The sequence below is a fragment of the Megalobrama amblycephala genome, linkage group LG11, assembly GCF_018812025.1.
Source record: "Megalobrama amblycephala isolate DHTTF-2021 linkage group LG11, ASM1881202v1, whole genome shotgun sequence".
Taxonomy (NCBI): Eukaryota; Metazoa; Chordata; class Actinopteri; order Cypriniformes; family Xenocyprididae; genus Megalobrama; species Megalobrama amblycephala.
This window is the reverse complement of record NC_063054.1, coordinates 30350584-30365142: the sequence shown is the minus strand read 5'-3', so window position 1 is coordinate 30365142 and position 14559 is coordinate 30350584. Positions and strand designations below refer to the sequence as shown.

General features: G+C 36.2%; 2 protein-coding genes across 4 annotated transcripts in view; one reads left to right on the top strand and one right to left on the bottom strand.

Moving 5' to 3' along the window:
* mcph1 (microcephalin 1) overlaps nucleotides 1–14559 on the bottom strand; it is a 184541-nt gene that overhangs the window by 15000 nt on the left and 154982 nt on the right. The gene's annotated exons all lie outside the window — the stretch shown is intronic.
* angpt2a (angiopoietin 2a) overlaps nucleotides 1–14559 on the top strand; it is a 52305-nt gene that overhangs the window by 13534 nt on the left and 24212 nt on the right. Inside the window, exons 3-4 of one of the 2 annotated variants that reach the window (XM_048207390.1) lie at nucleotides 10577–10698; nucleotides 10905–11131. In XM_048207390.1, coding sequence (XP_048063347.1) covers nucleotides 10577–10698; nucleotides 10905–11131 — 349 coding nt within the window. Of the gene's footprint in view, nucleotides 1–10576; nucleotides 10699–10904; nucleotides 11141–14559 lie in introns of both variants that reach the window. The other variant, XM_048207389.1, reaches the window with a different exon arrangement.

Genomic DNA, 14559 nt, shown 5'->3' with positions numbered 1-14559 from the left:
GGCAGATCTGGAGTGCAGCTGATGACACTTTTAAGTGATCAATATTCCAATGTACAAATAACAGACCTGCCAACCTTGGAAAATTTTTTCGAGTACCATGTCATTGGGGGGGGGGGGTCTTTTTTTTTTACATTTTTAAGAATAAAATACACACAGCACACACACACACACACACACACACACACACACACCCATCTTCGTTAATCTAATTTTGACTGTTAAAGTTTTTTTTAATTTGACAATTAAAAATTTCACTACACCTGCTCAAAAGCATTTTTTTAATTCATGATTAATATTACATTGCAATATGTGTGCTTATACAAACTGACAACCACAAGTGAATCGCATTCATATATTTAATATGGACTACAAATTTTTGTTTGCAATTTCAAGTAGGCTATATTTACATACAACTAACCTGACAGTCCAGTCTTTTATACAGGTTTTGTAATGAAAACTACTCTAAAATTAATAAACCCTTAGAAAACAGTAAACATTGAGTTTACATGTGATTCATTTAAAATACTTAATTTATTATTCCAATATCCAAATATGATACTAAATCCCACAGAAAAAAGGGTTTCTATTTGTAACGTGTTGTCTTTGAACAAGACAAACATTCGCTGATTAAAGGTTAGCCAATACAAACATATTTATAGAAAACAGTTGACAATGAATAGACAGGACCAATAAGAGCAAAACGAATTGACTATTCAAGAATATCAAGAAGTTAGTCCGACATATAACGAGGGCTTTTTAATTAAAGCGTCCGTCATTTACCGAATCTTAAAAACACGGATGGATAATTCAAAATGTTTTCTGACAAAAAAAATTTAACAAGCAAGAACAAATTTTAAACCAAGCACGGCTATTTTCATTTTACAATGATCTTCCCTCTCTGTGCGTGCGCGTTTGTGTATGAGAGAGAGCTCGCGCAGCTCTTAGACAATGGTACTTTTAAATGCATAAGTAACTAATGTGCTAGTTTTCATACAAAATAAGTAGGCTATGTAACATAATTAGGTACTTTAGTAGTATTAACACAATAACGCAACACATGTAGACTACTTTTCTCAACACTGAGAATAAAAAAATGCCTGTTTCTCCAGACTCGCGCTTATCAGTCAGTCACACATCACAGCACTTTCATAATCACTAAGCCATATAGCGATTTCAATTTTATTTAGATTTGTTGTTCAACATTACTTGAGCATTTAATACCCGTTTTACCTTAAGGAGTCAGAAGTACCGTGACTGTTGTACTGTCCTCGCTTGAGAATTCAGTCACTGAGACAGCGGGAGTGGAAGGAGGGATCGAGCGGGATTTTGCATTGCTGTCGATTTGCAGCCTCTTTTTATTGATAGGTCGTATGCATTTGTCAATCATCCCCGCTTGCTATTTGGGGAAAATGAACCCAGTGCTATGATTGGTCGAACTCTTTCTTTTGCTGGATTTGAGTACTACGCGTGCACAGAGGAGTCACTGGGTTTTTGCGTAGTATAGAGTGACAAATCGTACCAGCGTACTTTGAGGTCAAAATGCGTACCCGCTACGCAAAAATGCATACATGTTGGTAGGTCTGAAATAAGATTTCCTTGATTCCTATGGGGGATGGCGAGAGAAAGATGCAAGGAAAGAAAAACATACAGGTGCATCTCAATAAATTAGAATATCATGAAAAAGTTTGTCTTTTTTTTTCTGTAATTTAATTCAAAAAAATAAAACTTAAATATATTCTAGATTTATAAGACAAAGTAAAATATTTCCAGGTTTAGGTCAGTAATCCCAACAGCAGTCATGGGGAAGTCTGCTGACTTGACAGTTGTCCAGAAGACGATCATCAAGACCCTCTAAAAAGAGGGTAAGCCACAGAGGGTCATTGCTGAAAGAGCTGGCTGTTCACAGAGTGCTGTGCCAAAGCATATTCATGGAAAGTTGACTGGAAGGAAAAAGTGTTGTAGGAAAAGGTGTACAAGTGAAAGGAATGACCGCAGAGTTGAGAAGATTGTCAGGTGAACCCGATGTAAGAACTTAGGAGAGCTTCAAAAGGAGTGGACTGAAGCTAGAGCCAGTGCATCAAGAGCCACCGCACACAGACGTCTTCAGGAAATGGGCTACAACTGTCACATTCCATGTACCAAGCCTCTTCAGAACCAATGACAATGTCAGAAGCGTCTTACCTGGGCTAAGGAGAAAAAGAACTGGACTGTTGCTCAGTGGTCCAAAGTCCTCTTTTCAGATGAAAGTAAATGTTGCATTTTATTTGGAAATCAAGGTCCCAGAGTCTGGAGAAAGAGTGGAGAGGCACATAAACCATGTTTCTTGAAGTCCAGTGTTAAGTTTCCACAGGCAGTGATGATTTGGGCTGCCATGTCATCTGCTGGTGTTAGTCCACTGTGTTTTCTGAAGTCCACAGTCAACGCAGCCATCTACCAGGAAATTTTAGAGCACTTCATGCTTCCTTCTGCTGACAAGCTTTATGGAGATACTGATTTCATTTTCCAGCAGGATTTGGCACCTGCCCACACTGCAAAAGGTACCAAAAGCTGGTTCAATGACCATGGTGTTACTGTGCTTGATTGGCCAGCAAACTCGCCTGACCTGAACCCCATAGAGAATCTATGGTGTATTGTCAAGACGAAGATGAGAGACACCAGACCCAACAATGCAGATGACCTGAAGGCCACTATCAAAGCAACCTGGGCTTCCAATACACCTGAGCAGTGCCACAGGCTGATTGCCTCCATGCCACACTGCATTGATGCAGTAATTCATGCAAAAGGAGGCCCAACCAAGTATTGAGTGCATAGAAATGAACATACTTTTCAGAAGCCTGACATTTCTGTTTAAAATATCCTTTTTTTTATTGATCTTATGAAGTATTCTAATTTATTGAGATAGAGAATTGCTGGGTTTTTGTTAAATGTGAACCAAAATCATCACAATTAAAAGAACCAAAGACTTAAAGTATTTCAGTCTGTGTGCACTGAATTTATTTTACACAAGTTCTACAATTTGAGTTGAATTACTGAAATAAATGAACTTTTCTGCGACATTCTAATTTATTGAGATGCACCTGTATTTGATGTAGAACTGGGCAATAAGACAACAACAATAATTATCCCAATATAATTTTCCTCGATAAAACAATGACACGATTTCGATAAATGTTGGAAAATAATTGTATGCGCTAAAAGCGGAACAAAACATTGCTACTCATTTAAATCGTGCCATAGGGACCATTTATCTGCTCGGCTCAAAGTTCAAACGGCAGCGTGAGCTTACTATAGCAGATGCATTTACTCACTAATTGGTCTGGGTCACATGACCACTAAACACTGTGAGATCCAGTAAGAAGCGCTGGAATACAAATGTTTCTGTGATTTAAACTATTTTAAAGCCAGATGAAACAGTCCTGACAAAATAGGAGAAGCATGGATACTACATTGTCAGAGGGTATACAGTCAGAGGGTTTTTCAACCTACAAATCACCATCATTTACCATGGATTTAGTAACACAAACTGCACCATGGTACTGTGGCAGATATGTGGGATATTTATATAGAATTTTATTATATTATTAATGTAGACGTATTAAATGTATTAAAGGAGTAATGGAATATAATTACAGCATTTGTGATTAAGCTATAGCATTTTTGCATTTATACTAAATGTATTTAGACTATTGTTTTTCATACAAATACCATAGAAACCAAAATAATTACATTTTATTATGCTAGTGAGGTGCTACAGTATATGTGTGGTTTTAACTGTGGTTAACATGATCTAAGGCTATGTTCAGACTGCAAGCAAATGTGGCCCAAATTCGATTTTTTTTGCTCTTATTAGGGCCTGAGTGCTGACACAAGGACCCTATTGTAATTGCTCAGTCAATTATTCTTCTTCTCCAAAATGAATCGCATTTTTGAAGGCCTAAACATGCTCAAAAACTCATGAAATGGGTCAGAAGTGGTGAAAATTTACGTCTGTTATGGGTTTCAGAATTAGGTGTGTGTGTGGGGGGGGGGGGGGGGGTGTACTATATACATATTACAGTACATAGTACAAAAAAAAAAAAAAAGAAAACTATCAACAAATAACTCAGCACTACTTAATCAAATTGGCTACATGCATTGTAAAGTTCAGATTGTTCAGGCCCTCAATAGGCAGTAATTTTGAAAAATATGTTTTTTTTTGTTTTTTGTTTTTTAGCTAGGTGGCACCTAGTCTCGTGTAGCCAGACTTTCAGACCAAAGGCAGAAGGTCTGGAGTCTATCGCAGCTTTCATTGGCCAAGGAATGCCCAAGAGGACGTCTGACTGACATGTAATGCAACTAATCACAGTTTGTTTTGTTCCGCGTCATGTTTAGGGTGTGAAAATATAAAGTCGATGTCCCTAGAATAACAGACCGACGTGCATCTAATAAATTATACATTCAAGAACGCTATGCAAGTTTACTGCAACAATGGAGCCGTAAACTTCGCATACTTTTTAAAATCCAGTGTTTAGTTGATCCTCGTTGTCACAGTTGTAAACAGTACGGTGATCTTCTTCCACGAGGGGGTTTTGCGTCACAGCTAGGCATGTGACGGAATCAAATTTTCATGTTGCGATAACTGCTGAAGATTTATACGGTGTTATCTCGATATTAAAATAAGTTGCAAAAAAAAGTGTTGTCATAGTATAACAGGTTTAAGAACCCTGAATGTTTAAATACAATAATGCAATACACAACAAAATTATAAAGTAAAATATTTCAAACAGATTAAAGTGCAAAAGAATGAACAACAAAAGAACAACAACAGGTAAAACTTTACAATAAGGTCTCAGTATTTAACGTTAGTTAAAGGTCCCGTTCTTCGTGATCCCATGTTTCAAACTTTGGTTAGTGTGTAATGTTGTTGTTAGAGTATAAATAAAATCTGTAAAATGTTAAAGCTCAAAGTTCAATGCCAAGCGAGATATTTTATTTAACAGAAGTCGCCTACATCGAACGGCCAGTTTGGACTACATCCCTCTACTTCCTTCTTTAATGACGTCACTAAAACAGTGTTTTGACTAACCTCCGCCCACAGGAATACACAAGAGTTGCGTTTGTAGAGTGTGTTTGTCGCCATGTCGTCGAAACGCTGTTATTTTCATCCCGCAGTCCAATCACCGGGTCTGATTCCGGCTCAAATTGATAGGGTAAAATTAAAGACATGTTTACAATAACACTGAGCACGTGCATCTCCACGTTATGGTAAGAGGCGTGACCTTTCCGGGCAAGATGCGCTAAACTGCTGTCGAATCACAACACAGGAACCGCTGGCACAATCAGAACTCGTTACGTATTTCTGAAGGAGGGACTTCATAGAACAAGGAAGTCATCAGCCCGTTTTTATGACAGTGGAAACAGCGGTATACAGATAAGTAAATTATGTGAAAAATACTGTGTTTTTTTACACGCGAAACATGAACACATGTTATATTGCACACTATAAACACAATCAAAGCTTCAAAAAACCACGAAAAACGGGACCTTTAATGCATTAAAGTCCCTGTAAAGTCATTTTAAAGTATGTGTTCTGAGTTTGTCACACCGCAGAAAAATGTGTTATTAACCACCCAGCCAAATTTGAATGATTAAAAAAAATCTGCAAGTATATGAAATAAGTTATCAAAATCTCGAAAAAATAGGCAGCGCTCTCTGCTCTCAAACGCTGGGGAACCACGCCCACTCACGAGAGCTGCAGTCTCAACTGACTTGAGTCTAATGAGTCAAACATACTGATGCATATAAAAAGAATCATGTTAGAGGGGTGCAAATTTACTGTGGACTACCTACTGATTATAACATAAGCACACACGGCAACTTAGACTCATTGGTGGGCACGTACTGCCGACTGTTGTCGAGTCAACAAATGATGGCATTGTGAGAGGGGAGGATGTAGGCCGGGACAGGAGAGACTCTGTCCGGCTCCATATCATATCATCGGTTGTCGGTGGGACTGTAGGAAGGTCTGTTCAGTCCCATTCACCAAAAACAGCGGATTATCAGTGAATCCCAGCTGTCTGATGAAAGTGTGTAAAACTATCCGGTGTAGAACGATCACTTTAGACACTAAATTAATCCACCCCTTCATATCATTTTAGGAAATTTAAATAAGGAGACCGAGCTGTATTGTATATTATAACAACCATGTAATATGCATTTGTGTAACTAAGGCATTACTAGCTAAATGTGTAAAGGGCTGTATAACTATAACTCGAGATTGAGCGGATGAGCTGTAGCGTTAGGGGCGGCGCCACGCTCGGTGTGTCATCGACAGTTATATAGTGTTAGAGGCGGTGTGTCACACGCTCCAGTGTGTCATCAGACCTCCGTTTTAGCTCCGCCCAAAAAATCCTGAACAGAGACTTGGTGAAAAACTGTTTAACACTCTAACTTCACAATTTAGCACTACACAATTCACAGTCTTTGTAATGTGTTTCAGCAATACATTTGTAACATTTATAAGGTGTTTAGGAACAATTCTCAGAATTGACTTTACAGGGACTTTAAGATTGAGCAATAGCTACATTTGTAACAGAAGGTATTTTTTGTTAATTTTAGTTAAGAAACTCAACTGATCATTGTTAGTTTTATCTCAGGTCCATTGAATAAGTTCTTTTGATAATGTTATTAAACATTAAGAAATGAACATTAAGATTAATATATGCTTTATAATTATATAATTACATATATACACACACACACACACACATATACATATATTATATATATATACACATACATACATACATACATACATACAGGGCTTGACATTAACTTTTTTGCTCACCAGCCACTGTGGCTAGTGGTTTTCCAAAGTTACTAGCCACTCAGCATTTTCACTGGCCACAATTTTGATGTTGGTAAATTACATTTTATATGATTAAAGTTGACTTTGTTATGCTTAAATTACTTTATTTTGAGTCATTTTACTTGATTTAGAAGATTTAAAACCCTTTCAAACTTTTAAATGCAGATTGACCACCCAAATCAAGACTACATTGTATATCAGCTGGTATGTACAGGTGGGCAAGAGGTAGACAATATGAGCATGGGCTAATATGAGAAATTGTATAAGTTATTTGTGTTAGGCTATATAAAAGAACAAAGAAGCAAATTACAAAAACAATAGTACATTAAAAATAATCTTTTTTCAGATACAGTAGGTTTATTTAACATATAGGGCCCTATAATACACCCGGCGCAATGCGACGCAAGGCGCCGTTCGCGTTTTCCCGTTCAGCGCCACGTCCTTAAATTAGTAAATGCATTTGCGCCAGTTAGTGCGCCCATGGGCGTGCTGGTCTAAAAAAGAGGTGTGTTCAGGCGCATTGCCGGCGCATTGCTATTTTAAGGAGCTGAAAATAGACTGCGCCATAGACCAACTCAAACCTGGTCTAAAGTCTAAAGTCAATGGCGCAATATTTTTTTTGTTAGAGCGCGTTGGTAGAAAGTGCGCCTCTGGGCGCGTCCACAGTGCGCGTTGACTTTGCTTATTACACACAGGGATGCGCATCACACAAACATGCCAAATATTAAAAACAAAAGGATTACAGTGTAAAAGAATATTATTGTGTAGGCTACATATAAAAATGTAATGATGAATAGTCATTGCGTGTATTAGAATTAGGCTACCTATTTTCAATTCAGCCTATTACTACTTATAATGATGAACGAAATTGGCTAATTAATTGAACAATCGTGCCAATACACACATATATATTAACTGACTCATCGCGCGGAGCTATTTGAAAGCCTGCATCCAACGCAGACGACTGAAAGATTGACTGGCCACTTAACAGGTAATTTCAGCAAAACATCACTCGTTGAACTCCTCAGTTGAATCGGTGTGTTTAATAAGTCAGTGTATTTTATAATGTTATATGTTATATAATATATAATTATATAATATATATAATGTTATATCCTGCTTGTCCCGTAGATGATCTGCTTGCGCGCTTTAACTTCGCGCACGAGCAGATCGGTTTCTTCGTTTGAAAAGCGTTGAGCTTTTCCGCCAACACATTCCGCCATGTAAATAGCAATCCGCCATGGCGCGAGCGCATCTCGCTTTTAAAGGGAATGGGAGATGACACTCTGATTGGTTTATTGAACGTTACGCCCATTACTCATTAAGAGAATAGGGACAACCCATTTCAAAAATGCGCCCCGGCGCACGGACCGTTTTTCCGTCGTTAAAATAGCAAAAGTGGATTTGGACACGCCCTGAGTGCACCTGCGCCGTGCGCTTTACACTTTGCGTTTAGATCGTTAAAATAGGGCCCTTAGCCTACATTTATTTAACATCTTTTGTTGTTTGATTAACATTAATGACAGACAGGTAGGCCTATTTAATTGGGCTGCTGAATGTATATATATATATATATATATTAGGGGTGACCCTGAATAGTCGACTATTCAAATCTTCGATAGAAGCAGCCTGATTCGACTACCAATCTCACAGTCGAATCGTCGCAGGGGTGTTATGAGACGAGATATGGGGGCGCTCAATATCTGATTTTACATAGACATACCGGTTATTTCCCAATAGGTTAATATACAGCCTATTATGTTAACACTATAAATAAAAATGTGAAAAGAAAGAAGCTTTTAAATATTTTTAATGTGAGTGAATAAATCCAACCTGTGACCGATTTAAGTTTCACTTCTATGATCCGTGACCGGCAGATGAGCATCTTTACGGCAGGGATTAAATCTACAACAATGTCTGGGATAAAGTGTACAATTGGATGCACTTTGAAATGGTAAAAGATGATCAAAAAAACGTATGATGCAAGTTGTGCGAACAGCTCATGTCCTAGAACTCAACAACGACTAACACAGCTGCCGCTTCTGCCGGCCAACGAGCTGACTATAGCGCGCTATTTGAAACGACTCAAACGTACACAGGCAGATTGCGTGAAAGACTGGATTTTTGTCTCTCAATCAGGTAGGGTAGCTACAAGTGATTTCAAACTATTTCAGCCGCTTGTAATTTGATTTTTGGATTCTGTTAATGTTTAGCTAAAAAGACTGCCACTCCAGTTTAGCGTTTATTGTCTCTTCAGTTAAAAAGACAAGTTGACAATTCTAGCTTTCGTTATTTTAATAATATATTATAATTTTAATTTATTTATTGATCACTCTGGGTTACCTAATTTAACTATTTCTGGCTTGTGTTTTGAATATAGGCCTATGTTCCCCTGCACTTCAGGCATTTTGCAGTTTGACTTGATCATATTTCATTTTTTTAAATAGGCTGTTTTCATTTATTAGAACGGTATATTCTGTTCTAATTCAATTTTGTAAATTAATGTTTGATAAAAAATATATAATTTTTTTTAAATTAAATTAATTAATTTGGTGCATCAATGTTGCGCTGTAGAGTTAAATCTTGCTCGCACAGACAATTTAGCCGATGTAATTTGATTTGCTGACATATGAAATGTATATCTGCAGTGTGGCCTTTCTGCAGTTATTTAAAGTTTATTGATCCAAAATGTTTTTATTCATTTTCTTCTATATCTTTGAAAGTGTTCTGTACATCGTGGCTGTGAATGTTTATCCACATTGCCTTTCATTTGTTTAAAAAAGATAAAATCATTGTCAGTTTCGTCTATCACTAGACAGGCAGTTTGGTCGGTTTATTAGAAAGATGTTTCTCTGTGCTGTGTGTGAAAGTAAAAAAAAATGTAAATAAGATGGATCAAAAATCTTTTTGATAGGCATTTTTACAGTTTTGTGTGTATATGCCTGTTCAATCAAAGATGCAAAAAAATCAATTAGGTACTGTGTGCACAGAAAATGATCAGTCTATCAGACACCAAACTGACTTCTCTCTCAAATGTTCTTGCACTTGAATGGCTTAAAATGACCTGAATGTTTAAACTGGCCAGACTTTGCAAGTGCTGTTGTCATATTTTATTTGCTCTACTGTTACTTATTTGCACTTTGTTAATTTGTTCTTATTTTTAAAAAGATAAAGTAATATTTTTATAAAAGATAAAAATAAAAATAACTATATTGTGATTATTAATATAGTAATTATTAATAATAAAAGAATTGGATGAAAAGATGCATTGTGATACATAGAGAATCATTTTATAATTGAATTGATACCCTCCGAATCATAATAGCATTGAGAGCAATTCCAGAACCACTAAACTGATGAGAAGATGGTTTTATAGTTAAAAGTCAGAATTCAATGTACATGTTAAAGCCAAGTCACCTCGTCAAGTCACCTTTATTTATATAGCGCTTTGTACAAGACAGATAATAACAGGAAAATAATGAATTGCTGTCGTTCAGCTGAAGTCAGTTCAGTGTTGATTCAGTTCTGTTGTAAATATTTTTATGGGTGCTTTAAGAATACTTAATTTAATGAAACATGGAAGACCACAACAACTGAAAAACTAGAAAACACCTTCAGAGGAAAGAATTTGATTCACTGACATAAAGAGAATATGGAAATACTCATGGTTTGCAGAGTCTCATCTAAGATGCTTTCTGTTGGAAACACAATGTCTATTTTCATCTTTAGGTAATTAACCAAACAACTCGACTTGAACGTCAGCTTCTTGAGAACTCCATTTCAACCAGCAAACTGGAAAATAAAATTCTGCAGCAGATAAATGAAATCCACAAGCTGAATGAAAAGAACAGGTAATAAATAATATTAATATAATAGTAACTGAGCTGTTTAGAAAGACACCACACTTTGCCCCTCCAAATTCTGGAGGAAGATCTATTCAAGTTACAAACATTTTTACAAACTTAAATTCATATTGCTACTGACTCCTTTCAAAGAGTTTAAAAACCTCTTGATGAAAACAGTGTTTTTCAAAGCTTGTTCTTCTGGTTCCTCTTAGTTTTCTGGAAAAACGAGTGGAGGACATTGAAGGTAACAGAAATACTGAGCTAGAAAACTTGAAAGTGGAGAAGGAACAGCTCAAGAAGCTGGTGGAGAAGCAGACTAGCATCATAAAAGAGATGGAGCAACAACTGCTCCGCACCTCCTCTGATAATTCAGCCATGAAGCAGCAGCAGCAGCAGCTGACAAATACAGTCAACAACCTAATTCACACCATCTCTGTGGGTAAGCAAGGTCAGGTTTGCATCAGCTTTTCAAACGTTATCACACATGGGACCTGGGTAAAATAAACTCCAAAAACAATATTGTGCCAGTTCACATATTATTCACTTATAATATGCAGCTGTTAAAATATTTGCGTAAAAGGCTAGACTGCTAGTTAGATAGAGACACAGAGAAAGATAATCATCATTAGTCCAACATTTTCATTTAAAGACCTTTAAGGCACTAGTCATCATGAAATGATTTTCTCAAAACTTGTTATATTACTTGAAATCAACTTTGTAAAATTACTACAAAACTGTATCAGTAAGGGTGGGCAGTGTGACCAAAATCCAAAATCAGTATAAACAACTTCATAACATGGAATGAATACATAAATTCAACTTTTTCACAACTAAAAACGGATTACACATTATATTGCTTGTTTATTAAGTTTTTTTTTTTACACCATGTTAGCATCATGGCTATTTACATAGCAAACACAATGGTCAATACCATAATCCATAAAATATTCCCTGCAAACATGTTTCTGAATAAAAGCGTTTTCTAGCAGCATCATAATTACAATCCAACAGAATATGTTTAACAGTCAGACTTGACATGAGAGAGATAAAGAAGGAACTTTGCCTATTAATAAAAACCAATGGGTAAATTTGAGTGACCCAGTCTGCATCTAGTGAAGACGACTTGGTCATGTCTTGATTTTATGTTATGGTAGATACTTCTTTTTATACTAGGGTTTATTTCAAACTGTCCTCCAAAAAAACAAAAAAAAAAAAACAAACAAACAAACAAAAAAAACGACCATATAGGTCATTTTTCAAGCACCTTATTATGACCTATATTTATGTTTTAAAGTCATGCACCCTCTAGCTGGCGTAAAAATAATGACAGTGTCGTGTTATGTCTGTTGTCATGAAATGACATATGACTGTCGTTACCAATCAGTGGTGCAACTTTATTAAACGCTCCTATGGGTCGTATTTCAGGGAAGTGACAAACAACCTATATAGGCATACTGGTTGGAGAACATGTTGGTTCATTTCATACAGTTTACTGTATTTTCATTTTCATCCAATTCTTTCTGCTATTACACATTATATAACCATGCAGTAATTGCAATTTCTGGCACACTGTAAAACTGAAGTGAAATTAACTAAATGAAATTAGTTAATCTCACTCAAATATTACTGAAAGTTTAGTATACTGGACAGAAAAAAAAAAAAAAAAAAGTTATGTGAACTCAACTGATTAAGATTAAGACAAACTGAATGAGTTACAGCAGATTTCTAGTTCCCAGCATGCTTTAGACTGTACATAAGGAGAATAAATGTTGAAATTAAGTGTGTTTTGTGTGTTTTTGCACAAGAATAACAGAGGGAGAGATGTGTTGGTGTTTAATGTGTTATGTTGCAGTTTTGCATTGTGGTTAAGAGTAGAGCATATAGTTAAGTTGAGAATTGGCTACAAAACCATAAGACTTTATATGCTGCATGTTGATTAAAGCTGGAAACATAGCTGACATAGCTGAAAAATTCTAAGACTGAACTCAACACACAAAGACTTCCACTGACTAGAGCAGATTTTAGTCTTTTTGACAGTCAGAGAGGAGCACAAACCTAATGACTAAGTCAGTCACAACACACTTACCGATTGGTGAGTGACAACGGGAAATTCTGCTAAACTCAACTGTGCGAGATAAAATAGAAAAACCCTGCCGACCACACTGGTGGTTTTAATTATGAAACATTTGAATAATAATAAAAGTTGTTTCTCTTTCACTCTTTCTTTTTGCTTTTATCGCCTCAGTAGACATTTCATTAAGCATTTCCTGATGAATTTTTTTAATTACAACATTTCTGGTGCTGTTTTTTTTTAACCTATAATCAAGCAATATTGTAGACGGTTATACTCAAGTCAGAAATTGAAAACGAATTGGTTCCTTCTGAGCAAAAACTCATAACATAATAAAATACTGCTTTATTTATTCTGAAACAGAAGTCAGTTAAAATGATATTTGTATATTTTAATTGTCATTTTATCAGTGTACAATAAATGTACTACACTCCCAAAACTATTTAATGGGACTGACAACACTGGAAACTCTGAAAGCATGACTTCAATTGATGTAGAGATATTCAAGGAACTATATTTTCCTCATCATATTTCCTCAAATATATTAGATATAAAGTGTACATTTAAAATGATTTTATTTACAAATGCCACGGTTTTTTTATTTGTTAGACTAAAATGAACATATTCAGAAACAAGTGCAGTATCTAGCCTATATAAGGTACCATTAAATTTTTTTCTGTCTAACTTTTATTAGACTAAAAGGATAGCTACTTAAATGTTATTTTCAAAAAGAGAAATCACTGCTTATTCTGAATTTTTACAGAATGCAGTTTCACTTTTCCATCTGCAGAACAAAATGATTAGCCTAAAAACAATTAACTTGCAATGTTAACTTATGAAATAATGCAAAAGAAACATTCAAAAAGATGGTGTTTGACAAAATTACAAAAATAAGGATGAATGATGTTTGACAGGGAACACATACACAGTCGTGTAGTGTATTCCTAGCTTAACTATGTACATGCAATAGAACAAACTGTGGTCAAAAGTATTGTCAGATTGACAAATTGTGTTAAGTTTACTGCTTCAGTATTTATAGATTTTTTTTCACATTTCTATGGTATACTGGAAAACGATTAGCATTTCATAAGTTTTAAAGGCTTTTATTGGTAAAAACATTCAATATTTGCAAAGAGTCAATATTTACAGTGTTGACCCTTCTTAATATCGGCAATTCACTTTGGCATGCTGGATATCAACTTCTGGGCCAAATCCTGACAGATGGCGATCCATTCTTGCTTTGTTAGTGTTGTTGTTTAAAATTTGTGGACCTCTGCTTGTCCACTTGCTTTCTAAGATTGACCACAGGTTCTCTCTATGGAATTAAGATCCAGGGAGTTGCCTGGCCATGGATCCAAAATTTCAATGTATTGATCTCTGAGCCACTTCGTTATCACTCTTGCCTTGTAACATGGTGCGCCATCATGCTGAAAAATGCACAAATCATCACCAAACTGCTGCTGGATCATTGGGAGAAGTTGTTCTTAACAGGGCGTTGTGATACCATTCTTTATTCATGGCAGTGTTTTTGGCCAGAATTTTGAGAGAGCCCACTCCCTTGCATAAAAAGCGACCACACAAATGAATGCTCCCAGGATGCTTCACTGTTGGCACGACACAGGACTCATGGTAGCATCTTGTGCTGTTCAATCCTTCCTGCAGAATCTCAGTCTTTCCTTGATGTTTTTCTTGGAGAGAAGTGGCCTCTTTTCTGCCATTCTTGACACCAGGCCGTTGTCCAAAAGTTTTTGCCTTACTGTGCGTGCAGATGCTCTGCAATGGCGAGGACACGATTC